The sequence below is a fragment of the Aptenodytes forsteri genome, unplaced genomic scaffold (genome assembly GCF_000699145.1).
Source record: "Aptenodytes forsteri isolate BGI_AS27 unplaced genomic scaffold, ASM69914v1 Scaffold255, whole genome shotgun sequence".
Taxonomy (NCBI): Eukaryota; Metazoa; Chordata; class Aves; order Sphenisciformes; family Spheniscidae; genus Aptenodytes; species Aptenodytes forsteri.
In genome coordinates, this window is record NW_008794888.1 from 11,119,170 (window position 1) to 11,145,132 (window position 25,963).

The 25,963-nt window shown below is 47.1% G+C and overlaps 1 protein-coding gene across 1 annotated transcript; it reads left to right on the top strand.

Annotated features, from left to right (window-relative positions):
- The first annotated feature begins 1,266 nt into the window (after positions 1–1,266).
- LOC109279349 (kalirin-like) lies at positions 1,267–25,932 on the top strand. The gene is made up of 10 exons (XM_019470919.1): positions 1,267–1,470; positions 12,401–12,428; positions 12,895–13,066; positions 15,948–16,069; positions 17,578–17,709; positions 19,481–19,645; positions 20,572–20,650; positions 21,835–22,035; positions 22,961–23,099; positions 25,387–25,932. Exons 1-10 carry the CDS (start codon positions 1,396–1,398, stop codon positions 25,930–25,932), a joined length of 1,659 nt encoding a protein of 552 aa, XP_019326464.1. The 5' UTR covers positions 1,267–1,395.
- Positions 25,933–25,963: the final 31 nt, after the last annotated feature.

Sequence of the window (25,963 nt, forward strand, 5' to 3'; positions counted from 1 at the left end):
AAAATGAAGCCAATGGGCCACGTAAATCCAAGGATATTCTGGGAAACAAAGTCTCTGTTAAAGTGAGTAAGGCCATCTGAAAGCTGTGTGCTGCTCTCCTGCTTCCCATCCTTTTCACCCCCTATAGCATCCTCTCCTGAGAGAGGGAGGGGGCGGCAATTTTGGGTTTGTTTTTTGTTTTGTTTTTGGTTTTTCCACTTCAGTTATCTTTTTTTTTTCTTTTTTTGTAGTATCCATTTTAGCAGGATTTTTGCATGCAAGATAAAATGCAGCCTTTGTTTTTCATTTTCTTTTTCCTGGCATCCCACATGCAAGTAAGTAATTTTCATTAAAAAACCCAACTATATATATGGTTAAATAACTGTTCTTAAAATTGGGACAATAGTGATTTACTGACCTCTGACCTAGCCCAATCTGCAGCTCCATCAGAGCAGCTGCAGCGGTGAACCAATGGCCTTACTGAAGTTGATGAGTTTTCTTTAGGTCAATATTTCACCACATCTTAAGATAAGGGGTTCTCAACCTTGAGATGCTTAAGATTTTTGGTCTGGGGAGATGGTCTCAATGACCTTTTTCTTTCCATATTATCAGCCAGGGCAAAGATGCTGACTCTGTCTTGCCAGGAGAGGGTCTCCTGTGTGTCTGTGTCTGTGTGTGTGTGTGTGTGCGTCTGCGTCTGTCTCTCTCTCTCTGAGATCTCCCAGTATGGAAAAGGTTGAGAACTGTGGGGTTAAGCTCCATCTTCTGCTCTGGGTGCCTGACTACTGTGCTCCAATTCAGAGGATCCATCCCTATAAACCGACCATGAGGCCTGCTCAGGACTAATCTGGGGCTTTCCCTCCCGTCAGAGGCAAGCAAACACTTGTGATTTTGACGCAACCAAAGCCCAGCCTTGATTGAGGAAAGCACTTGAGCATGTCCTCTGGATCCACCCCTCTCCAGGAGAGCCCATGATTAAGTGTTTTCCTTCGCGGGGGCTTTCCGTCTTGTAAGCCTAGTGAAATAGCCATGGCATGTGCAAAAGGAGGAACCCTGCCACTGCAATCCGGGCACCCCTCGCACCCACTGTGCAGCCACCCTGCAGCCCTGTGGTCAGCCGGGGAAGGACCGAGCCCGAGGGAAGCGGTTGCTCCAGCATGGTGGCCACAGTTCTTCCTCCTGTTGCTTCCTCGCTGTTTTTACTACCTGAACGACTTGCAGAATCACTGCCTCTTCTTTGGCAAAAGCATGTCTTTGCCTTTGCTTCCCCTGTTTTGTTGTTGGTTTGGTTTTTGTTTGGTTTTTTAGAGCGTTTTCTGTACTGTTACCCATTTCCATGCTGCTCACAACTCCTGTGCTGCTCTGCCCTGTCTAACCAATCTCTCTTCTAATCTCTTGTTCTCTTTCTTCCTCCTCATGCTGCCAAACAAGGACACAAACAGCTCAGAGGAATCAGAGTGTGATGACCTTGACCCCAATACTAGCATGGAGGTAGAGACAATCATCCTTGTGATTTTTTTTTTTCCAAGAACATGTGCCCGTTTTGAAATGCCTTTGCTGAAAGGGGAGCTGGTGGGTCTCTATCGCTCATGGACAGATGTGCCAATTAAGTGTGAGTCACGCAAAGCGCCGATTCTGGTTTTGCCAAGCGTTGAACTGGAGTTTGGGCTGCCTTTGTGATGGGAGCAGTGGAGGAAGCTGAGGAACAAGCTCCTGCTGAGCTGGAGGCTCATGTAGCCACCCTCAGTCGCTGTTTCCCACCTGGGACCTCATTCATCGAAACAATAATGCATGCGTGTCAACTGCCGATAAACGTAGCAGCTTTCTATATTAAAAACACCCCTTGCCCTGGCAATGCATGCTGAGCTGCTAGTCAGGCTTGTGTTATAAATCACTGGAGCAAGTATTGTTGCACCACAACTAGTGCTTTAAATTATCTAGAAGATTAGGAAAGACAACATTTCTTTTTTTCTCCTAGCAGAGTGGGAAATTGCATTTCTATAAAAGTACTGAAGGCGAATGGTAAAACTGGTTGTGTTATTGTACCCGTATCACAGACAAGGCTGATGCAGATAGGTGGACCCAAATTATGATACGTTGCACTACTCTTTTTCCAGTGTGAAGCCACCGATTCTAGTGGAGTGACCGAGACATGCCTTGTTGAGAGAGCCCGAAGGAGCTTAAAATCATGAGAGTTATATGTCTGGTTCTCCTCAATTAGTATCTTGCAGGACCCATTTTTTTCTGTCTATAGTGACCACACCAAGCATTTGAATACATTGTACCAAGGCTGAAAGAGCTTCCTACTGAAACAGGCAAGAGCAAGGTTCAGAGAGACATAAGCGATTTTGTAGAGATGAGAGGGCAGGTCACTGGAGAACAGGGATATCTGTGTGTCCTGGGAGATGTCGGGATGCCGTTAGCCAGGCTGCGCTATAAACATCCCGCAAAAGAAAGCTGATCTTCCTCCTGGAGGGAAAAAAAGGGGAGAAGTGTATTGAGATGCACCACTTCAGCTGTTAACCTGAAGGCTCTCTTTTATTTTAATTGCGTTGGCATCAATAAACACAGCTTTGAGAAGGGGGTGTGTACTAAAGAAAAGCTTTTGGCCCAGCTGACGTCCTGGAGATTGAATGGTGCTTACCACTAAAGCTGCCTTATTCTCAGGAGCATGTTTGCATTTTCAAAGAGCATTTTGCCAGTCACAGGTAACAACTAGGAGTGTATGTGTTTGTTACAAAGCAGTGCCCAGTTATTGCACATAAGTCTCTGCAAGCTTTAGCTCATTGGAGATTGCCCTGTGGAGTAAAAGGTGGCTGAGATACAGGTGTACTGTACGGAGCTGGGTGAGAATCGCCATTCTTTTTGCAGAGGATTTCTGTGTTTTGACTTTGCTCAACAGGAGGGAAACCAGATGTTTTAAAATTGTCAGTGGAGTCCTGACACTGTTGGCATTTCTAGTCAGCTCTGGCATGCTCCACAGGGGTCTGTCTGTCTGTTTTGGTTTTTTTACCATGGTACAGTCTACTGTTCTTGCCTGCCTCGCTGAAGTTCAGGAGATAAGAGCTTTTCTATTTAAACTAAAGACTAATGTGAAGTCTTAGCTTATGGTATGAATCTGCTATTGGGGGAGTAACTACGTGCCTGGTATGTGACTTGATTTATACTCAGAAACCCCGTCCTGCATCTCCCAGGTCACTTACTGGAGGCAGTGTCACTGCGCTGCACTGCAGTCCCCAGGAGCCACAATGTTCCTCATGGCTTGGAAAGGTCAAGCCTGCTTCTGAAAAAAACTCTTTGGGGCTGAGCAAGTCTTTAAAATGGCAGAGGGAGAGAAAATGAGTGCGATTTTGGGGGTGACTTAGGCCAAGCTAAGGTGACACTGCCCTGCAAGGAGCAGCACAGCCCTTGCTTTGTGCTGGTTTTAGTACATAGGAAGCCCAGAGTGAGTGTGATCAGCTCGTTAGTCCAGCTAAGAAATATTGGGGGGGAGGGATTGCTGATACCCAGTATAAACTAAACAAAATCATCCAGAGGGAGCAGAGCAAGGGCAGGCTGCTAAAATGCTCATGAGGGAAACAGTCCTAGTAGTGGCCATGGGGAAGTCTAGTCTGTAAAGGTCTGGGGTGTTCACTACTGGAAGCCACAGTTGTTCTCCCTTTCCCTTTATTATGAATGTTTTGATGCTCCTTTTTCAAACATGTTGAGAAATGAATTATATTAAGGCCTTGGGAGCTAAAGTCTTTTCTCATTAAAGCAGAGGCAAGGCAAGCTACTTCCACCGCCAGAGCCTGGCTCAGGGTTTCATCGGGTCTTTTAGGCTTTGTGTCCTAGGCTTAAATAATTGTTAAACAGCTGTGCTACCCCTCCACCCCAGCCTGTGTGTGCAGTGAAAATCAGCATCTCGCCTGGCTCTCCCTTCCCTACTCCACGTGGTACGTCCCAGCAGAGCCGCTGGCGAGCTCCCAGGTGAGCTGGAGACTGTGTGACTGGCTGTCCGAGGAGGGGGAAGACCTTGTCCTCGCAGCTGGCTCAGCTCGTGATGGATTTTATAGACACTGGGAGTGCTGGCAGGAGAACTGTGTCCTGGCCATCAACATTCAGAGGTGCATGAGGCCCTCCCTGTGTCATTAAGGAGGAGTCGTTGGTAGCTATTATTACAGCCAGGTAATAACAGGGTAAGTCACCTGGCTTCTTTTATAGGACTGTCACCCCTGGCATACTTCTTCCTCCCATCGTGCACGAGAACGTGCACCCAGTGCTGGAATAGAGAGAGCAGTCTCTAAATGCAAAGGCGCTGTATTAATTACTTGGAAACGTCAGTGCAATTTACCTCCAGCTTACTCACGGCACAAGAAGTCGGTAAGCTGGTCGTAGTATCCATGATGTCCCACAGCTACTATGGTCTTTCAGATGTATCTTTGCTTGCTGTTTATAAAACACCACATGTCTGTTCAGTAGATTCCAGATTTCTGAAGCGCTTTGGCTTTGTTTTGTTTCAAGGGGAAACATGAAAAGAAAGAAACGTGGAGAACACATATAGTGAGAGCAGGAAACTGAAATACTGGGTGACTGTTTAAAAGAGCTAGAATGCCATTACTGTGTTTTTGCCTACGCAGGGACATGCTGGCCCTGGAGAACTTTCCATTCATTGTAACTTTGAATAGAAATAGTATCTCTTGCTGACTGTTTCTTTTCTCTTTGTTTATCAATATGTAATCAAAGTACATAAGGATGGAAATGAAATTTGGGTTTTTTCCTTTGTTTTCTGCTTTGCACTGTTGTTTCACAAAATAGAAGGTGCAAACTCACCTGTTAGGCATGTGAGTGTAGGAGCGGGCACTTAAGGAGCATGTGTAGCCACGCGAGGGATAGGGGTAACCTATATTTAAGAAAGATCGGAGACTCCCTTTCCACATGTCTGCAGCTAATTGCACAGGGACAGGCAGCTCCGCTTTTAGGAAGAAGGTGTATGCCCTTGTGAATCAGTAAATATCGTCCACACCCAAGTCTGGGGTCCTGGACAATGACACAACTAATTGTCCTACAGTTCTGTGTCGTAACGTCTCATGGGGTTTCAATTATGAAGGGGTCATAAGTCAACTGTGCAAATCCTATCAGGCTACCTCTCTTGTCTAAGCGAATGTCCTTCCAGCAGTCAGAAGACCTGACCGAGCTAAACCTCACTAAATTCAGCAGCAGCTCTTCAGGCTTTGGGGTGGACCTCACATGTAGGGATCTGACATGGCTCCAGACATCTTGTTTTGCACAGCGCGACTCCAACTGCAGTGCGTTACAATTAATCCTGACCAACACACAACTGTCACCGAGTGTCTAGAGTTTGTTCCAGTTTCTTAGCTGGGCAAAGGAGAGATGAAGTCCAGGCCCACCCCAAGTCAGTGGAAGTGCCATCATTAGATTAGTGAGCTGGGCTGTTGCCAAGGTACCTAAATTGGGCTTCATAATCTATTTTTTTCAGTTTAGCATGTTAAGAACTACTCAGAGACACTTAGAGCAAGATAAGCACTAGGAAACATCCTGTAGGGAAGAATATTGTGTTACCACCCCCACAGTCCAAGTGGTTAAGTAATGGTTTGGTGGATGCAGCATTGGCTCCAAGTCAACACTCAGCTCAGGCCAAGAATTTCCAAGTGCTTTAGGCAAATGCCTTCACCCCCTGCCTTGAGTTGTCCATCTCCAGAGCAGATCTAACATACTCTCTTGGCGAGATCTTGTACAATACGGGTAAGAAAGCCTCTCCTGGCCTGTTCTCACGCTATGAACGAGTACAATCCTGAGAACCTCCTGCGTTTCCCTGGGGTGGCCTCCATGGGCAACACTGCTGTCCTGCTGCCCTGAGCGGCCAGGGATTGCTGAGACTGACCAGGAAGGTGGCTCATCAGGTGTGACGTAGCCTGAGCTGGCAGTGCAAGCTTTTGGAAAAGGAAGAAGTGACCTACTTCATCTGCCGGAAGGGGGTAGAGTGCTACAACACGGTGCCTGGACATCCCACAGCTACAGCCGTTGAAGCACACCAGCCGTTAGGGCCTCGCAGCAAGAGCGTGACGAGGGCAAGAGGACTTCTGCTTTGCACGGATGCGTGTACAACAGTCAGCATCCCTTGTGGCTTCTCCATCAGTCTCAAAGGCAGCTGAGCCCATCCATGCTGGGTGCCAGAAGGCATCCCCCATCCCCACCAAAAGGCTGGTGCCGTGGGACATTTCATCAGATGCCATTCTCCCATTTTAAATTATATTTTCCCTTTGGTAGCGTCTATCCATGTGTAGCGGGATCCTTATTTGCTCCTTTTATCAAGAAATTTCTCTTGTTAATTTGTTTCTTTTTTGGGGGAGGGGAGGCTGGTGACACTGTGAGCTTGTCCCCCAAAAAGTCTCAAAGTAAAAGTTGACCTAGTCAGAGACGGATTGATAGATCTTTTCCTGCAAATTAGAGTTGGCTTAATTCATCTGTAACTAATTTCATTTTTTTCTGAGAATCATTAATTTTTTTTTTTTTTTTTTGAGTGAGGGAGCAAGGAACGTGCTGCTGACTCTGCTACCGGCATGTGCAAATGCGTCAATATTTTATTTTAACTCAGTGAACAAGAAGTGTAATGAAGTGTTTACAAAATGCTGAGCTGCTTGTCTTGGAGTAAACATGCCCTCTACTGTTTAGATAAAGCATGGATCTTATTACAGAGGGCTTGGTTTGCAGCCTAGCCTTATGCTTTGGGGGAAAAAATATTCTCACTCCTGTTTTTGATGCGCTCCCTTAAAATGGGACTGAAATGTGGCATTGGAAAAATCTGCGCAACCGCTGGGCCCTTCTGTGCGTTGTGCGTGTCTGGGCTGGGCTCAAGCCTCCTCCAGGGAGGCGGGTTAGGCACGGCGAGGACATCTCTGCAACGGAGAAGCAAACCCTGGCCAAGGCAAGAAGCCCTCGCTGGCAGCCGAGCTGCGCTTGCAGAGCATTTCAGGACCGGCCATTGGCGTTGCAGAATGGTTTCTCGCTCCCCACCAGGTACAGCATGTGTGCACAAATGAGAGATAAGCTCTTGCTAAGAATTAGGGCGGTTGGAGTCACTTTGCAGGTGGACTTTGCTGCTACTGCTGCAGATGCCTTTCTATCTTTGTAATAGGAGCTTAACAAACCAGGAAAGAAGTGGCTCAGTACTGCGAAATACTGAGTTGCTGGAGGCAGCACCTATGGTGCTTTTCTAAAGCCTGACTGTTACACTAAATTACACTTAAGTCACTTAGATCTAAGTCACTTAGATCCCTGCAGGTTCCCAAAGGCATCCAAGTACACGCCCCGTGTGCCTTTCTTGGTTTGAGCCCTGAAACAGCGCAGGCTGGAGGAGGGAGAAGCAAGGTCTATTTCTGGTTTTTTTATTGAATAACCCTGACCCGTTCTCCCACTTCAGCTCCCTGTTTTTGCCTGGTCAGCGTTAGATCCCACATCACTTGAGCAGAGGCCGTTTCATGGTCTGCCTTCGTCACCTTGTGTGGGGTTTCCATTTTCAGCTGTCATTGTATGGGAAACAGAAACTCTCCTGGCCGCAGAGGGAGCGTTACAAGTTTTCACCTACCCTGGAGCAGGCTACAGGTATTTCATCCAATGGAAAAAATAAATCTATCTCATTTCAACTAAGTTTATGTTCCTAGAAAAAAGAGCCGGCTATGTTTCTTACCTGAGGAGTGACTGCATTGCCAACCGAGTTTCATCCCTTAGGGTTTGTGTTTGCCTGGTGTGGACTGACGCTGAAGATGGTGTGAGAAGTTTTTGCGTTGGGTAGTTCCATGCCCCTGAGTTTGTTCGCTCGCAGGCCAGACTGGCAGCCACAGTGGCGCAGGTGGTTGCTGGGATTTCTTCAGGGAGCCATTGTCAGCGTGAGACCCCGGGCCGCCTTCCCCCGCGTGGCCAGGGATGCTCAGCTGAGGGCTGGGCTGTGAGATCCTCGTTCAAACCGCTACAGACTGAGTGGGGTTTCAGGGATCAGCCTCATGTTGCTTTTCAGAGAGAAGAAAAGTAAAACTCCACAAAAGCCACATAACCAGCAGGGCTTTTTTCGTTCAAACCTCTACAGACTGAGTGGGGTTTCAGGGATCAGCCTCATGTTGCTTTTCAGAGAGAAGAAAAGTAAAACTCCACAAAAGCCACATAACCAGCAGGGCTTTTTTCCACCTGGTAATCTCAAAGCAGTGCAGAGCATTCTCTGAGGGAGTGATGCGCAGAAGCCAGGACTCCTGTATCACCCCCGCAAACACCACTGCTGCCCGGGCTGTGAGATCCTCGTTCAAACCGCTACAGACTGAGTGGGGTTTCAGGGATCAGCCTCATGTTGCTTTTCAGAGAGAAGAAAAGTAAAACTCCACAAAAGCCACATAACCAGCAGGGCTTTTTTCCACCTGGTAATCTCAAAGCAGTGCAGAGCATTCTCTGAGGGAGTGATGCGCAGAAGCCAGGACTCCTGTATCACCCCCGCAAACACCACTGCTGCCCTTCGGCTTGTGTGGGAGCTCCCTAGGGCGAGCAGGGGCTTTAAAAAGGGGGAAAACATGCTGAAGAAGGTGGTCTTTCACCTCCTTTTCTCTGAGGGAGAAGTCCCTTGGATTTGGTGCCCACCGTGTTGCCCATGCGAGCATCTCTGGCAGCATCACGTGCTGCACCCCCAAGCCTCGGCGGCTGCAGGGGAGCTGCACCCACCTGCCCGTAATCCCCATTTCAGTGCACGGCACCTCACCCTGCTTGCCAGCAGCCCACCCCGGGCCCCTCGCTGGCCAGGATTTCTGCTCTTCAGAGCAACGTGGTCTGGCTTTCACCTCTCTGTAAAAGCCCTGAGAAAGAGGAAAAGAATTGGGAAGAGTTACTTGCATGGATTTTGACAGCTTTTCCAGCTTTTTGCACACACCATCATTTTCAAGAGGCTCCAGGAGGTGCTTGGCAAGTCCATCCATCAGGGAAACCAGCCCTGGCACCGGCAGGAGGCTGCGCAGAAAAGCGGTACGTGAGCTCCTGTCCTCCGAGGGCAGCGGCGCCACGCTCTGGAGCCCTCCTCTCCACCCACGGGGATTAGAAACCTATTTGGCAAATGAAGAAATCATCTCTGAAGGTCTTGCACTTAATCTAGAAGAACTCTGTGGAGTCTGTCATCTCCCGCCATCCGCCCATAGGCTGGAAACCTGGCCAGCCTGCAGAGAGAGGCAGCAAACCCCCGGGGCCTGGGAGCGGACGTGTGAGCCAGCGGAGCTGGCTTCCAGCTGCAGATCTGGCTGTGAACCTTTGCTTTCCTATTTCTGCACTTCTCACTCTGTCATTTGACGCCCCCTTCAAAGTAGACCAAATCTCTATTAATGTATTAAATCACTTTGGTAGCACTTAAACATACTCTTGCAAATAGGCTTTTATTTTGTCTGAACTTACAGCAGGCAAAAGCCGCAACATGGCTGTAGGGGTGTTGTTAATTTTATTAATTAACAGATGAAGTTTTAGCAAAGGAAATGGAAATTTTAGACTCTTCCAATATTATCTAGCGGCGGTAATTTTCTTTCTGATATTCCCATGGTGAGGCAGTGGAAAAAAACATTGGTAAGGCAATTATTATAAATGATTGTGCCTTGGAAGTAATTAGAAACGTAGCTTTATTTATTTATAGATATATCCATTACATTTATCATTGTAGCTGCATCTTCTAATTAATCCTTTAGAGTTATAAAATTAATATAAAGTGTTATCAGCGTTTCTTTCTCCTCATTTCTAATCCTACAAGGATGGAAATCAGTGAATAATAAGGGAACTTAGTGCATGCTGCAGAGAAGGAAGAGGAGAGCTTTGCAGGACAGATGTGTATTCCAGATAAGCCAAAAACTACACAAATGAAGATGTATGTACAAATGAGCTGATGCCTGGGGTTGCTAAGCTGGTAAGTAGACGGTCTCACCGAGTAAAAAGTGGCAAGTGATGGTTGTCCATGGAAAAGCTTTTTCTTCCTTTGCTGTGTCGTGTGAGCGACACAACTTAATCATGAAGCTCCGTCTCTCCTTTTCCACATGCACAGGTGGGAGAGAAGATGTTCTTCTTCATCCAGTGCCCGCTTATGCCCCGATTTCTTCCTGCCTGTGGGGATCCAGGGGGCCGTATGTGGGTCCTGATTCCTGCAGAGCAGCAATCGCTGCCTCTGAGCCCCTCACCCTCTGAGAGGCTCCCAGGGTGGCTGGCCAGAGGTCCACATCCTGGCGTCGGTGCCCAGCTGCACCCTTCAGATGGGGCTTTGCACTTTCCAAGCGAAACCAGGGCCAGGAGGTGCAGCCAGGAGGAGAAGACCCAACACGGGACCCAAAGAGCCCGGCTGGCTCCCTCACCCGCTCAGGCTCCTGCCTGCCGAGCCAAGCCGTGCCATCCCGTTGCAGGGGTGGCACATTCTCCTGCCCCCTCGCCACCGCAGGGGTGCCTCCCAATGTGTCTTTAAAAAAAAAGAAGCCCCAAATATAGTAATAGTTCTCAAAGAGCCCTCTCCGGGGATGTAGACGGAGAGTGGCTCCTTCCAGGATGCTGGGAATGAAATGTTTGAAATCTCAGCACTCTTGGGAGCATCTGAGAATCCAAACAGGGGTGGCACATTCTCCTGCCCCCTCGCCACCGCAGGGGTGCCTCCCAATGTGTCTTTAAAAAAAAAGAAGCCCCAAATATAGTAATAGTTCTCAAAGAGCCCTCTCCGGGGATGTAGACGGAGAGTGGCTCCTTCCAGGATGCTGGGAATGAAATGTTTGAAATCTCAGCACTCTTGGGAGCATCTGAGAATCCAAACCATCACACTTTTGCCTGCCAGGTACAGACCTTTAGGACTGATGTGCTAGGAACTGAGAGCGGCTTTGCCCACAAGCAGCAGCCCCTACCTGTTTCTGGAGCACAGAGTATGAAGCACTGGCATTGGCCGGTTGTTTCAGCCGGTACCGTGAACATTGTGTTCTCTGTAGATGTGTCCCGAAGGATCAAATTCTACCTATTGCTAGGAAAAGAATAGTCTCAGTCTCAGATGGCGAGGAGTTTGTTGACGTAAGGTATGTTTCTATGGGGAAAAAAATGAACCTTTGTGAGTGGCGAGTCCATGTTGTGCCTGGTTCATTCAGGCTTTCTGGTGGTGATGGGGGAAAACAGACCCTGAGGTGTCAGTGCTGGTATCAGAGGTTTGCCTGGGGCTATAAAGAAGGGCTATGAAACAAAAATGAACCTGAATATGCTTGAGCGCCTCCTTGGATGGCACCCTGAGCCATTGACCTTGGAAAACTATTTATAAAGCCAAAGCAGAAATATAAATCTTGAAGATGTATCTATGTTATTTTGAAGGGTTATTGCTTCTGCTTCGTGGCCTGGTTTCTGAGCCACTGCAAAAACTCCCATCAGCTTTGGCAGACCACGAATTAGGTCACTGCTTCATTGGCATCTTCCAAAATAGCTCTGAAATAGATAGTAACAAAGATATTTAAGGCGATATAAACCACACTGGTGTTTATCGTGCTTGATATCAAATTATTCGTTTGAATTTGGATAACAAGACCTTTTGAGATTATTAAAACAGTTAATGAAGCTAAAACCTCCATACTATTGTACACCGCTATGTAGTTAGGGTTGATGCCACGTGTGAGAACTTATTGGCGTTATCTTTGCTATTCCCACCATTGCTTCCAGGGTTTACATGAGGCAATTGGCATATATAGGCCACGGCGAGAGAGTAGCTTTGCAAGTCTTCGCTAACTTGATCAATTAACTAGTTAGATAAAATAACTCTCAGTTATCCAAACCTAGGTCCAAGCTGGAAAGTTTCCAGCAGTCCAATGAAATGAATGAAACTTCACTCATTGTGATACATCAAGAGTTGTTGCAGGACTGATACTTGTCAGTAGGCGAAAAGAAGCCAGTATTTCTGTTTTAGTGCTTTACCTTTTTTTTCCTGAAGCTGAGCAGAAGTTAAAAGACGTCTCCCCAAAGCTGGTTAGTGGCCAGAGCGCTGGTGAGACGCCCCAGGTGCGTGGTGACTGCAGGCACTGTGTGACATGGGTCTGGAGCCGGGCACAGGGGGGCACAAACCACCTCCGGGAAGAAAGGAGTTAATGGCTTGAGCATTATCACCCAAGCAAAGAGAAAGCATGTCCACCCTCTCAGCCTTAGTGTTGTGCCTGTTACCTGTGATGCTTTATCAGAGTTCAAGAAGCCGTAGCTTTCATTTACTCTCCCAGCTGTGCACGGGCTTGTTCGGTTGTCACTAGAGCTTGCTGCGTCTGCCGGTTGTCAGAGGTTGCTTGTAGCCACTGGTCAGTGCTTCTGCGGTTCTGGTCAGGTTCACCACGTTACCGTGTGAAACCGGACGTCTCTTTGTCACTGTCCAGAAAAATAAATGCTTTCATTTCTTTGTATTTTTCAGATAATCAACCCCAATTTCATTCAAGAAGGTGAGTTAAGGACAGCTGTGCACTGACTGGCACGGAGGGGCAAGTCAGCAGCTGTGATTTACTCCAGTGCAACAGCATGCTCTGCACCCATCAGCGTTTACAGCAAAGGCAGCTCTCCACCGTTCGGTCCCCAGGGAAAGCGGTCCTTCTGCTGGCTGCTCAGCTCAGACAGCTCGGGTCCGCAGGCGAGGCTGAACCCCCCAAACCTGCCTTCACAAAGTCTTGCCCTCCTGCCAGAGCACAGGGCTGGGGGGCGGACAGTCCCCCCTCCCTCCTTTGCTGAGCTGTCGACAGCTGGCTTTTAGTGAAGGGGGAGTTTTGGTAACATAATCCCAGGACCTCCAGCTGTTTGGGACCCAAATCCCATAGCTGGTCCTATAATGTATTCTCTAGAGTTGTATGGGGAACATCCTCGCCTGTAGGTTAAAAGAAGGTGTCATGTTTGTGTCCCCATGTTTTTTTCCAGTGGCTCCAGAGTTTCTTGTGCCGTTAGTGGACATCACCTGCCTGCTCGGCGACACAGTGATGCTGCAGTGCAAAGTCTGCGGACGGCCCAAACCAACAATAACCTGGAAAGGACCAGATCAAAACATCCTTGACAATGACAACAGCACGGCCACTTACACGGTGTCATCTTGGTAAGGTCCTGCCTTTGGATCCCAGCATAGCTGGTCATGATGGTTGTGTTGCCCTCAAATATGGCACCAGCCAGGCTACAAGGCTCATTAGAAATGCAGTTAATCAAGTCTGGCATGGTGTATTGGCACATCCCTGCACCACACATCAGCTAGAAAGGGTCAAACTTTGGGTCTCAGGTAGCTCTATAGTTTCCCACAGAAACTATATCCACAGAGTGTGTTGCTGGCAGCCGTGAGCTTGCTCTGGTTGTGCTCTGCCCCAGGAGGCCATGACCTCCTGAGCCAGCTGCAAGCCAGAAGCAATTAATATTAGTTTGGCTGATACTGTCTCCATGTTCTCTGCTTGAGTTTGATGCCATGCTCACCTTTGGTAGGAACGGGAGTCGAGCACAGCAAGCCCTCACCGGCTTGCAACACCCGTATCATTGGGTGTTTTCTCATCTCATGGGCAGAGGTGGTAACTCCTGCAGTTTTCCTGAGCCCTTCCTCAGCTGTTCCTAAAAGAGCCTACATGTGCTCCAGGGAAGGCTACATCTGGCTGTGCTGGGACAGAAAGATGCTTGTCACGATGTTCCCAGCTTGGCTTGGGGGGAGGAAAACCATCTTTACAACAAGCACTGGGAAGATCCAAAAAGAACTGGAGTTTAATTCAGGTCAGGTAACAGCCTGCTGCTGGATGCTCATCTGCAGCTTATATAAGCGATTTGGGCCAAACTGCAGTGGAAATCTCCGGGAAGCAATCTTTCATGTGAACTTTTCAGCACTTCTGGCTCAGGCTGAGATGAATCCAGGGAGTACAAAATCACTGAGAGAGAAAAATGAACACTAAGAGAGAAAGGATTTTACATGTTCAATAAAAAAAATGACATCTGATCAAGAGCTTCCTTCAGAGACCATTGGGTTGTGCGGCCGCCCCAAAGCACCCAAAATTGTCTTTTTAGCCATTACTCAGTAGATCGCTAGTGCCTAATCTTCAGGCTTCTGGCTGGAATTGGGTTGGGGGGATATTTCCATAGAGGGTTCTGTTTTCCATCACAGTCTTTCGCCTGTGCGTTGGCTCCCTGTGCGCTATCAGCACTTGTATTGTCCTGTTACTCGTATTTGTTTTTCAGTGAAGACACTGCCTGCCAAGGAGAGGCCCAGCAGATCAGTGGCTGTCTTACAAATCTTGCTGGCATGAGCGTCCGGATTGCGGGGGAAGGGAATATTTCTATGCTGTTTTAAACCAGCCTAGTCAGACCAGCAAAGGCTGCAGCGTCCAGGCAGTTATACCGGCATCGGAATATTTCATGCTGTTTTAAACCAGCCTAGTCAGACCAGCAAAGGCTGCAGCGTCCAGGCAGTTATACCGGCATCCATGTCCTTCTGCAGTTTCTGATAGATTACGCATTCAAGAACTAGTCTACTTTTGCCATCAAGGGAATTTATTGTTGGCTCTAAGCTGGGTCTCCAGTACAGCTAAAGCAGTTACACAAGCAAAATCCTTTAATTCAGGCTGACTCCCTTGAATTGCATGTTGAAGACTGCAATGTGCAAACCGAAGTGACTATGTACAGACCTGCTATAAATTCACTAGACTCTGCAGAGCTGTTTATTTGCTCAGATTGGCCCAAAGATTCAGTGTCTCTCACGAACTTGGCTTAATCATTCTTTATCCGTAGCTGTTGTGAGATGTCCAGCCTTCTGACCGGGGCCTGGCAGCCTCATTAGATCAACGGCATATGCTCCAGGGGTCTGAAGCTTCCCAGAAACATCAGGCACGCTGCGCTGTGTGACTGCCTTCTGCATCTGCGGGAAGCCCAATTTGTCCGGCGTGTGTTGGACTTAACTGCAGAGGCACAGCAGCTCAGCGTCTCCCAAGATAGGAAAGATGTGCCTGGGGAAATCTTTCCAGATATATGGAATCTAAGCATCCAGCTCTGGACAGGCACAGCAAATGTTCAGCTCCTGGACTTTGCTTGCTGCTTGAGTGATCCTTCCCCATCTCCCCCGAGGCCACAGAAGACAAGCAGAATTGCCTGACAGGCAATTTGGACCATTCTGTTCAAAGGTTTCGTTAATGGCCTAGTCCTGACATACGGAGGGGTTGTATTTGGGTACCGATTGCTGGAGGGACGTTCCTTCAAATGAGTTAACAGGATTTGCATGCACGTGTGTCCTGGTTTCGCTGGGATAGAGTTAATTTCCTTCCTAGTAGCTGGTACAGTGCTGTGTTTTGGATTTAGGGTGAGAAAAGTGTTGATAACACAGCGATGTTTTAGTTGTTGCTAGGTAGTGCTTGCACTAGTCAAGGACTTTTCAGCTTCTCATGCCCTGCCAGCGAGAAGCTGGGAGGCGGCACAGCCAGGACAGCTGACCCAAACTGGCCAAAGGGACATTCCATACCATATGACGTCATGCTCAGTACATAAACTGGGGGAAGTTGGCCGGGGGGCGGTGACCACTGCTTGGGGACTGGCTGGGCATCGGTCAGTGGGTGGTGAGCAATTGCATTGTGCATCACTATCACTTATTTTGGATATTCTTTTCTCATTATTATTGTTGTTGTTGTTATTTTCCCTTCCTTTTCTGTCCTATGAAACTGTCTATCTCAACCCACAAATTTGACTTCCCCCCCCCCCCCCAATGTTATTTTCCCTTCCTTTTCTGTCCTATTAAACTGTCTTTATCTCAACCCACGAATTTTACTTTTTTTTTTCCCGATTCTCTCCCCCATCCCACCGGGCAGGGGTGGGCAGTGAGCAAACGGCTGTGTGGTGTTTAGCTGCCTGCTGGGTTAAACCACAGCAACGTGCGTTTGCAATGACGCAGGACAGGAACTGGTATAAAAAGCATTAGCAAGTGAACAGCGTGTTATAATCGGGGCTTCCTGCATCCACAGTGACTCCGGGGAGCTCACCTTGAAAATCTGCAACCTGATGCCTCAGGACAGCGGCATTTACACCTGTGTGGCAACCAATGAACATGGAACCGCATCAACCTCTGCAACCATCAAAGTTCAAGGTAGTACATCTGACCTTAACACCCAGGATTTTTCCTGTACGGGGTCCCTCGGTTGGGGCTGGGAGCACACAGGAATAGCCGGTGCAAAGGCAGCCGGACGTGGAGCTGTGCCAGGTGAATTGAGACGTTAAAATCATACAACCATTCCTCAGCCAAGACTCCCACTGATGGCTGAAGGCATCGCAGACTCTTTGTGCTTGATTAAGTCGTCTGATCATAAGCATCACATCTGGGAAATGAAAATGCATTGGCACTGGTTCAGCTCCTGCATCCTGCTCGCAGCGCTGCTTCCCAGGGGCTCAGTAGGAAGCTGAGCTCCCTCGGGCTGCCGAGCCCCTGGGGGGATGATGCCCCAGCTGCCCACAGGCAGCTCTGTGCTTTAGAGCCTGCCTGGAGCGGGGGGACCTGGGATCCAGTGACACTGATTTTCAGCCTCCCCTTCTCTGCGGGGAACGGAGGAGGTGAGAGTAAAGCTTGGCCTGGGTGAACTGTTCTGCAGGGACTCAACTCAGAGACACATCTCCGAGCCTGAATTCTCAGTGCTGTAATTAGTGACCCATCTAATTGTAATGAATATGAAATGATGAGTTGATGCTCATGACCTCCAGCTCTGGGAAGGGATCTGTTAGCATGAGAGATGAGGGGTGCCTGCTGCATTGAAGGGGATGGCACAGAGACGAATGTCTAACTGGTGACTTACAGATGCAGAAGTGTCACAAGCATTTAGAAGTCAATTTGTTTGGTCTCACAAACTGTCCTAGAGATATAATTTCCCCAATTTATCCAAGCAAATTAGTGGCTGCACTAACTACTCCTGTGCTGAAGGGAACCCTGAGCAAAACACAGAATTACTGGTCATTTGTCAATCTGCTGCCAAACTTACCAAGCGCCATACACCCAGAAGCACTCTGAGTGGCTTTCTCGTGTCATTTTTGGACACTTCAAGGTGACTCCCCACCTCCAGAACCTTACTTGCTGCTTGGTGAAGTCCACGAGAATATTTGTTTTCCTCAGTTCCATGGGCTTCGCATCAGGTCTTGAGCTGGAGCAAAAATTAGCAGCAGAAGGTGGCAGGTAAAGAGGCTCTGCCTTTACAGCAGCTGAGCTCAGACAGATCTTCTGCACCCAAGGGGCTATTCTCCTGTACAGTCTCGCAGGGAGCTCCCTGAGGCGTCGCAGTCCAGTTGACCACCAGCTGTGAGCAAGAAGATAGTCCCCCTGCCCTGTAGTACTGTGAGATCATGTCAAGGCAGCAGGGCTTGCAAGCAGCACGGTTCTCTCCCAGCTGCTAGTATGGAGGTCTCAGACCCACGGTGGCAGGTGAACAGGACCATGACATTGCCTTTCCTCTGGTTGTGCTGGTAACCCAGTGTAAACCAGAGCGCTCCCTCTGCAAGGCGCAGCTGCCTCGTAGTGACCTGATGTACCTGATACACCTGATCTTCAGAATAAAGCACTAGCGCTTGTTGATGTGATGCTGGACTTGGTGCTTGCTTTCTCTTCCCAAGGTGTCCCAGCTGCCCCAAATCGTCCCATTGCTCAGGAGAGAAGCTGCACCTCTGTGATCCTACGCTGGCTGCCCCCATCCAGTACAGGCAATTGCACCATTTCAGGCTACACTGTAGAGTACAGAGAAGAAGGTAAGTGGTTTGAGCTCTGCTCGCTGGCGGGGAGAATGAGAACAAAGTAAGTCTCCTTTATGGCACAACAGGTCCCAAAAGCATCCTTGCCACCACTGGGGTGCCACTAGCTGTTGCCCACTGATCCCAAAGTCTAAGGCCAAAAGAAGCCCTTCTACCATCCAGCCCAACTTCTCATATATTACAGACCTTTCTGTTTGCTCCGGTCACTTATGGCAAGCAAAGTGTGCTAAGGTAAAACATATCCATCACTAAGGCATCCTTTCATCATCTGCATTCTACCACCATGGTATCCATCCTTTCTGGTGGATGTTTCCTGAGAATGCAAAAACAAAGCAGCCTCATTATTTTTTTGATCTGGGTAGACTTACAGATCCCTGCATACTTTTCAAGCTCAGCTCTGAAATCCATTTGTTCTTAAATCCAACCATCCTTTTCCCCTGAAGAATTAGATAGGTATTAAATGCACTGTTTTCCCAATATGTACAGGCATGTGCTCTTGAAAAGGGCATTTGAAATGATTCACATCCCTTTTTGCATTCTTCCTGCAAAGGTGTGAGTGTCCCTGGGCAGTAAACCTTGCCTTAGGCATGTGGCCTCTGTTTTTTCCCCTTCATCCTTCAAAAAACCCTACCTCATGTTAGTAAATGTGCAAATTTAATCACTCCATCATATTAATACCTTCTCTTAGCAAAAACTCTGCCTTGACCCTCACTGTGCCATTAGTGTGACTGGCATTTTTGTGAAAGAATAAAAGCTCTTACTATTAACAACAGCCACCAAAACAAACAGCAAAAAAGCATCAGTGTTTTCAGTTTTCAGTATTCCTCCCACTCCAAAGGAATCACTGACTCTTTCCTGTAAAACCAGCCTTGACCTTGTGAGACCTGGCAATCAGAATTTGCCCACAGCGCACACAAAATATATGGGTCATGGTAAATAATGTAACAATAAAAAGCCCCGAACTTACTAAAATAAGATAAAATTTTATATATTCTTGAAAGTAATCATAGGCTGTGACAAGGCTCAGTGTCCCAGGGGTCCTTTTCTGTTCTGTCACCCTGTGCAGATGCATAAAGTATTGCTCCTTTGGATGCCACAGGTTAGGCAATGGTTGGGTTTGTTTCTGTTAGGAGCAGAAACATGAGTCACACATTTCTTTCTTTGCTGCAATCCTGCTCATCTGCAAAAAGCCCACACTAAGCCTTCAGAAAGCTGGTTCTCCTCCCGCAGCTCCGGGTTTCACTGTAGCACTGTAGCCACCGTGTCTTCTGAAAGACTTCATCTGCACTTGGTTGATTGCACTGACGCCCTGTCTCAGCTTCACCTGGGACTCCCTTGTCCATATTTTTTTTGCAGTATTTCTGCTACCTATTCTCTCACAGCTGAGCTGTCATCAAATCAGCTCTCCATTCCTGTTTTATCACGCTGCCCTGAGACACCACTTGTAGTACACAGCCACGGCTAGGCTGCTGGAGAGATCAGCTTGTCCCTGGGCTGTGGTTTTTCCATCGCTATCGGTCAAGCGAGGGGCATTTCCTTCTTCCCTCATTTAGCCAGACTGAAAGGTGGCTGCAACACAAAATAGCTTCCTATGATCTGTTTCTGGTTTAACAGAAATGCATTGGTCTGCCGTAACGTTGCCTTTTAAAAACCTTGTGGATTTACCTCCCAGGGTACTGCATGCATTGGGCAGAGAAAGCCTCTGCTCTGAGTTCATGTATTGAGACTGTTTCCTTCAGCTCTCCTTCTCTCCCTCCATAAAACACAGGCTCGCAGGTCTGGCAGCAGTCGGTAGCCTCAACTTTGGACACGTACCTTGTCATTGAGGACCTGGCCCCAGGCTGCCAGTATCAGTTTCGAGTGAGCGCCAGCAATCCCTGGGGGATCAGCTTGCCCAGTGACCCGTCTGAATTTGTAAGGCTCCCGGAGTACGGTGAGTGGGGCATGGCAAGGAGGGGCGGATGCGCACAGGTGTCCACCTGTGCAGTCAGTATGGTGAGATAGACTTGTGCTTTGATGGGTCCCGATAAAAACGTTGATCCTGGAGCTGGTAGGAACACAAGGGAAAGCCTGGGAGATGCTCAGAGCCAGCTCCTGCCACTAGAAAGGGTTTTCATGTCGCTCCTCCACCAGGGCTCACAGCCTCCCTCTGTCACAGAAGCTATTGCAGTTTCCTAGCAGGTTCCTGCTTTCTATCCGAAGACCATTTCTTGTCTTCATCTCTGGGCAGCAGGCTCCACATCCTGCCCAGTGTGTCCCCTGCCTTTCCACAATGCCAGCAGCACCAGGGGCTTCTGCTGGGCAGCCCAGCTGGGGTCTGCAAGTCAGCTTGCAAAAGTACCCCCCCTCCCCCCCCGAGCAATGCAGCCAGCATAGGAAGGCTGCAATGGAGGTGAGCCCCCAGCACATGGTGCTGCAGGAATTTGGGGTACAGCTCACTCACAACTGTACTGTGAGCAGAGCCCACGTTTCCCTATGTTTTAGCAGCTCTAGTGCGTAACTAGGTCTGTGACTGGCTTGAATAGCCTGTGCTGGATGAAACGAGAGCTCACATGGCATAGCTCTATCTCCCAGTTACACACAGACATGCCCTTAGACTTTCCATATGGCCCTTTTCAGCCCAAAATTGCAAGGACAGATTTGAATCCACCTTATCCATGCCTTCCTCTCAGGAGGTCTGGCTTTTAGTGGTGCAACACATTGGAGTTGTGCCTGAGCAGTATGAAACTGAACTCCTAGTGGTAATATTTGCTGGTTTAGGTAATATAGTCTCCCATAGTTTTAAAATATGCAGTTTATAGTCCACAGGAAACTGTCTTTAATTTTATGCTTTCTTGAATGTCCTTTGTTCTCCCAAAGACTCTGCTGCTGATGGTGCCACTATTTCATGGAAGGAAAACTTTGACCTCGCTTATGTAGAGCTCCATGAGATTGGGAGGTAATATTAACCCCGCTTATCACTGCAATAAAACATCAAAACAATGGCTTGAAGCTTTTTCCTTGGAGGAAAGTTTAGGGTGCTTTTTGTAGTTAGCTCAAAAACTGCTGCTCCTTGCAAAAGCATGTTAAGTACTGATTAAAATATAGACTGGCTAAAATATGGACTAAATCCTGTTTTTCAAGATCAATTGTGATTTGAGGATTACAACCTGGCAAACTTGTGAACAATTAGGCAGCCAAATCTCTGAAAGCCACTGCTAGCTCTCGCTGGTATCGCCTCTGACATCTCTGATTTGATATGAGCTTTTGAAGTCATGACAATTTGCTGGTTTTGGATAAACTTAATCTCAAAGACTGAGTTTGCTGAAGCACGTGAGGCATGTGACTGACTTAAATCACACGCCGAAGTGCTTTGCTGATTGGGATGGTCAGTTGAACAGGAGCCTAAATAGGAGCTGCATACGTTGTCAGCCCTCGGTGCTCTGCGCAGGCAACAGATAAGGGGCATGCAAACAATTCAGGTTAATGCAGTTAGTTCTTCAGCTCAGAGATCAGAGGCGAGTAATTCCGTGGCTGAAAGGACAGGAGTCTCTCTGGTTCTGTAGAAAGAAGAGTGATGTATTAATAAGAGGCCAAGTTCAGCACACGGTTTCACTGGGCAGTTTTACTTTCAGGAATGGTACTAGGCACTAGTCTGTATGAGTTTCCTAAATGTCTTCCTGCCAGCTTTTTTCTTCATTTCTTACTGTGTGCCTGAAACAGTGAGACAAAATGATAGGTTAGTGATTATTTAACCAGGCTTTTCTTTTAGTTGTCTGAGAAAGTTTGGGGTCTTTATTAAAGCACCTGGAGAAGGGAGACCCACAGCTAAAAAAAGAGATAGGACCTGTATAAGTGGCAGCAAATTGAACCCAGGGGAGATTGTTAGAGGACATCAGTATGGCTGCACAAAGCAAAGCGACACCGTTTGCTCTCAGTGTTTGCTAATCCCCAAAGAATCTCTACACCCAGGGTAAGAGACGGAGGTTCTTTGTTGGAACAACTAGTTAAATCTGCTTCCTTGTGAAATATTAATGTGCTGAATCAAATAACACTTTGAATATCAGTCTGTTATTGCACTGAAAACTAGGCGTGATTTATTCATGAGGCCCCTTCATTATTCTGGTTTTTTTTTTATTTCAGGGGTCGATTCTCCATAGTAAAGAAATGCGTTCACAAAGCCACCCGGAAAGACGTTGCTGTAAAATTCATTAGTAAAAAAATGAAAAAGAAAGAGCAGGCAGCTCATGAAGCAGCTTTGTTACAGCACTTACAGCATCCTCAGTACATCACTATCCACGACACCTATGAGTCTCCTACTTCTTACATCTTAGTTTTGGAACTGTAAGTAGTGGAGCTTGAATTCAAGTGTCTGGGTAGGAATCACAGCCCTATTAAAGCCAAGGATAAAATTCACCCTGACTTCAGCAGGGCAAAGATTTTGTCATCTGTTTTTTATTGATTGTGACGTCAAATGAAATAGCCATTTTCTGCAGAGCTTCCACTACCTTTTCTGTACAGTAAATAAGATTCAGAGAGACAAATACAACTGCTTTCTACTCTGATGAAGCCTGGGTAATTGTATCAGCAGTTAGTTTGTCCCATTGAATAGCATCAGATTTATTTGGGCAGTTTTGTCCACTTTTTATATTCGAGTAAATGTGTTTCAGCTAGATTGAAGCCTGCATTGTTCTAATACTTCTTGGTGAAAAGAGCTGTGTAGCAACTATGCTTGCCCCTATAAGGAGAAATAGCAACCAAAATCCAAAATGCTTCTTTGTTACGGTATATCCAACAAAGTATATTTGGGCTCTTTGCTTGTTTATTTATACAGATAAATAAAACTAGGTGGAAAAATTTTATTGGGTTAGTTTTCCCACAGAACATATTACCAGCTGAAAATGTCAGTGATTTTTTTTCTGCATTATGCAACCAGCTCTATAAATAAACAGATGAATCCAAATAATTAAGAGGATCTGTTTTCAAAGGAATTGCCTCCGTCTATTGAATCCATCCTTAAGTAAACGAGTTTACTTTGAGACTGTTGCTAATTTTTTCAAGGATCAGAGATAACAATTGAAGATTAATCATTCTACCACTTCCATGGCCTGCAGTATCTCAAGATATCATTAAATGCTCATCAGATCTTGCATTTTAGTTTCCTCCATTTTTAGGTCACGAAGTTTCCATTGCAATTTTGTTTTCAAATATTAACTGTTCCTGGAGATACCATGTGATCTTTCATGTGCAGGGATTGATTTGTTTGTAGGATGGATGACGGTCGTCTCTTAGATTATCTAATGAACCATGATGAACTTATGGAGGAAAAAGTCGCTTTCTATATAAGAGACACAATGGAAGCCTTGCAGTATCTTCACAATTGCAGAGTGGCTCACTTAGACATAAAGGTAAGAAGAGAATGATGCTATTAATCAGCGCCCTGGTACAGAGAGTTCCCAGCTGCACAGACAGGGAGGAGGTGCAGTCTGTACCCCAAAGAGATGGTCGCTAAATGGACAAGCGCTATCTTTCAGACCTATTGACCAGAGAAAGGACTTACTGACCTGCAGCGCAAGGTCTTTTTCTTCGTTCAGACAAGAGACACACCTATTTCCTCGATTCACTGGTTTGTTCTCAAGGGCTTTCTGGAAGAGGGATTTAATGAAGGAGAAGGAGGATATCTGAGACGAGAGTGAGATGACACTAGCACCTGCGTGAAGGGGAGTTAGTTAGATAAATCCACAGGGTATGGTTTGGGCTCACACCTGTACCAACTTAGCTACCAAGCTTCCTGAGCAGAGCTGGCTTTTGCCCAGGCAGCTCAGGGCAGGCCAGAAGGAGCGCTGCCTCCCTCACATCTGCAGCAGTGCCCTGGAGAGCCCAAAGCAAGGGGAGGGGAGGGTGCAGTGGAGCAGGAGGTGGGGAGGGCTGGCAGGGGCAAAGGAAAGCAGCATGCTGCATTGTGCTGCAGAGCCTGAGAGGGGAACTGGGTGGGAAATACACCCAGGGAGAGGTTCAGAGGAAGAACAAGCTGCATTGTGGAGAAGAAATTCAGGCATTCTCTAATGACACGCTCAGCTAGATTAGCACAGCTCGTACCTCCTTCTGTTAGCACACATGGCGGGAGGCACTGTACTGTCCTGGATTTGGCATTGTACTGCTGTCCCCACCAACATCCCAGTTATCTTGGATGACAGAGAATTAGCGATTGAAGTTATGATCAAGTGTTTTGAGTTTTGAGATCTGCAACATTGATTCTGGTTGCCAGGGATATCAGATAATCTATAAATTTTCAGACTTAAATACCAATTAAAAATGGAGAATGAGAGATTAATTTAACTTTCTTATATAGTGGACAATCCAGCTCCAAGGAGGTCTCTTCTCAACCCCCAGGCATGTCAGATGAAGTGATGCTTTCATTCTTCTGCTGCCTACTACCACTACAAAAAAAGATTCCTTTTGTACAGTACCTTATGTGAGCATTAGTCCCAAAAGGCTAAATCATCCTGGTTTCTTTCAGTAAGATTGTTTGTATTTTCTGCTGTATTTATAGGACCTGCCAAAAAGTAGGTAAGAAACTGCACTGAATTCTCTATTTGATCACAAGATACTTCCCAGAAACAAGGTGGGAAGCCAATTTTCTGTGACCTATTTACAGTTCTCTTGAATGAGGGATGCTAAATAAAGCACCTTCTGTTGCTAAGTGGGAAGCAGGAGATGTGCTGGTAGTGACAGCAGACCTAGCCACGGACTGTCTTGTCCCAGGATCCTGCTCAAGAACACGTTGATTTTGTCGATGCAGACTGCACAAGAGAAGAGCAAGCGGAGAGATTTGAACAGCAGTGTAGTGAACTTTGCTTTATATATGTAGCCATGAGGCAGCAGTAAAATATGCTTGAGGATGAGGGGCTATAGGACAGAAAAGTGAGCCTAGAGAGGGTGCAAGGAGTAAATTCAGAAATCACCTCAGAGCCAACAAAGGAAGCAAAATCCATGTTAAGTCCCCAGAGCGGAGTGTATAGGCAATGCTCAGCATCTCCCACTGAGATAGAGAGAGATCTTAAATACTGAAAAGAGTTGGTAAAACAGAGGGAAAACCAACTGGGATGAAATATAATTGCACCCTGGCTTGGAGGCATGACTGTGTGCTGGCGTTTATAAGGGATCACTGGCATCTCCATCCATTTCAACCGACAGCAACAGTAATGGCACGCACCAGAGTCCCTCCCAGGATACGTGGTAGTGGGAGCAAAGTTGAACTTTTACTTCATGAAGAACATTTCTGCTACAAGTTACGCACATTTATGTAGCCAGTTGTCATGTAAATAAATGGAATCTAAATAAACTGATCAGAGATACACAAGTCTTATCAAAATTTAAAAATCTGTCAGTGCTCTTAATCTGTAGAGATTAGTTTGGGAAAATAAACTGTGAGTATTTGGGACAAAGTGCAAAATCTCAGTGTGTTGCCCTAGTGCAAAAGAGAATGTTGTCATTGCAACTTCAGCATTGATCTGAATTTACAGCAGTGTAAACAGCAGCTGAGCTGGTTCCTTGTCATTCACTCTCCTGATCTGTACCTCACACATCTGATTAAATGCGAGTTTTGATTGGCTATTAAACCTAAATGAAATCTACGCATTTTATTTGCAAAAATGTAATATAATTAAGTTTTTGTTATTATCTTTTCAACAGCCAGAAAATCTGCTCATTGATTTAAGAATCCCGGTACCTCGTGTCAAGATCATTGATTTGGAAGATGCAGTTCAGATCACAGGTCACTACCATGTCCACCACCTCCTTGGAAACCCAGAGTTCGCAGCTCCTGAAGTTATCCAAGGCCTTCCTGTCTCCCTGAGCACGGATATCTGGAGCATTGGGGTCCTCACCTACGTCATGTTAAGTGGTGTCTCTCCATTCCTGGATGAAAGCAAAGAGGAGACTTGTATCAATGTGTGCAGAGTAGATTTCAGCTTCCCGCCCGAGTACTTCTCCGATGTGAGTCATGCCGCCAGGGATTTCATCAACGTTATCCTCCAGGAAGACTTCAGGAGAAGGCCGACAGCAGCCACTTGTTTACAGCATCCGTGGCTGCAACCGCACAACGGCAGCTATTCCAAGATCCCACTGGATACCTCCCGCTTGGCTTCCTTCATCGAGCGCCGCAGGCACCAGTACGACGTGCACCCGGCCCCCAGCGTCAAGAGCTTCCTGATGAGCAGGCTGAACCCAGGCACGTAATGCCTCCATCCCTGGGGTCCTACACTGCTGG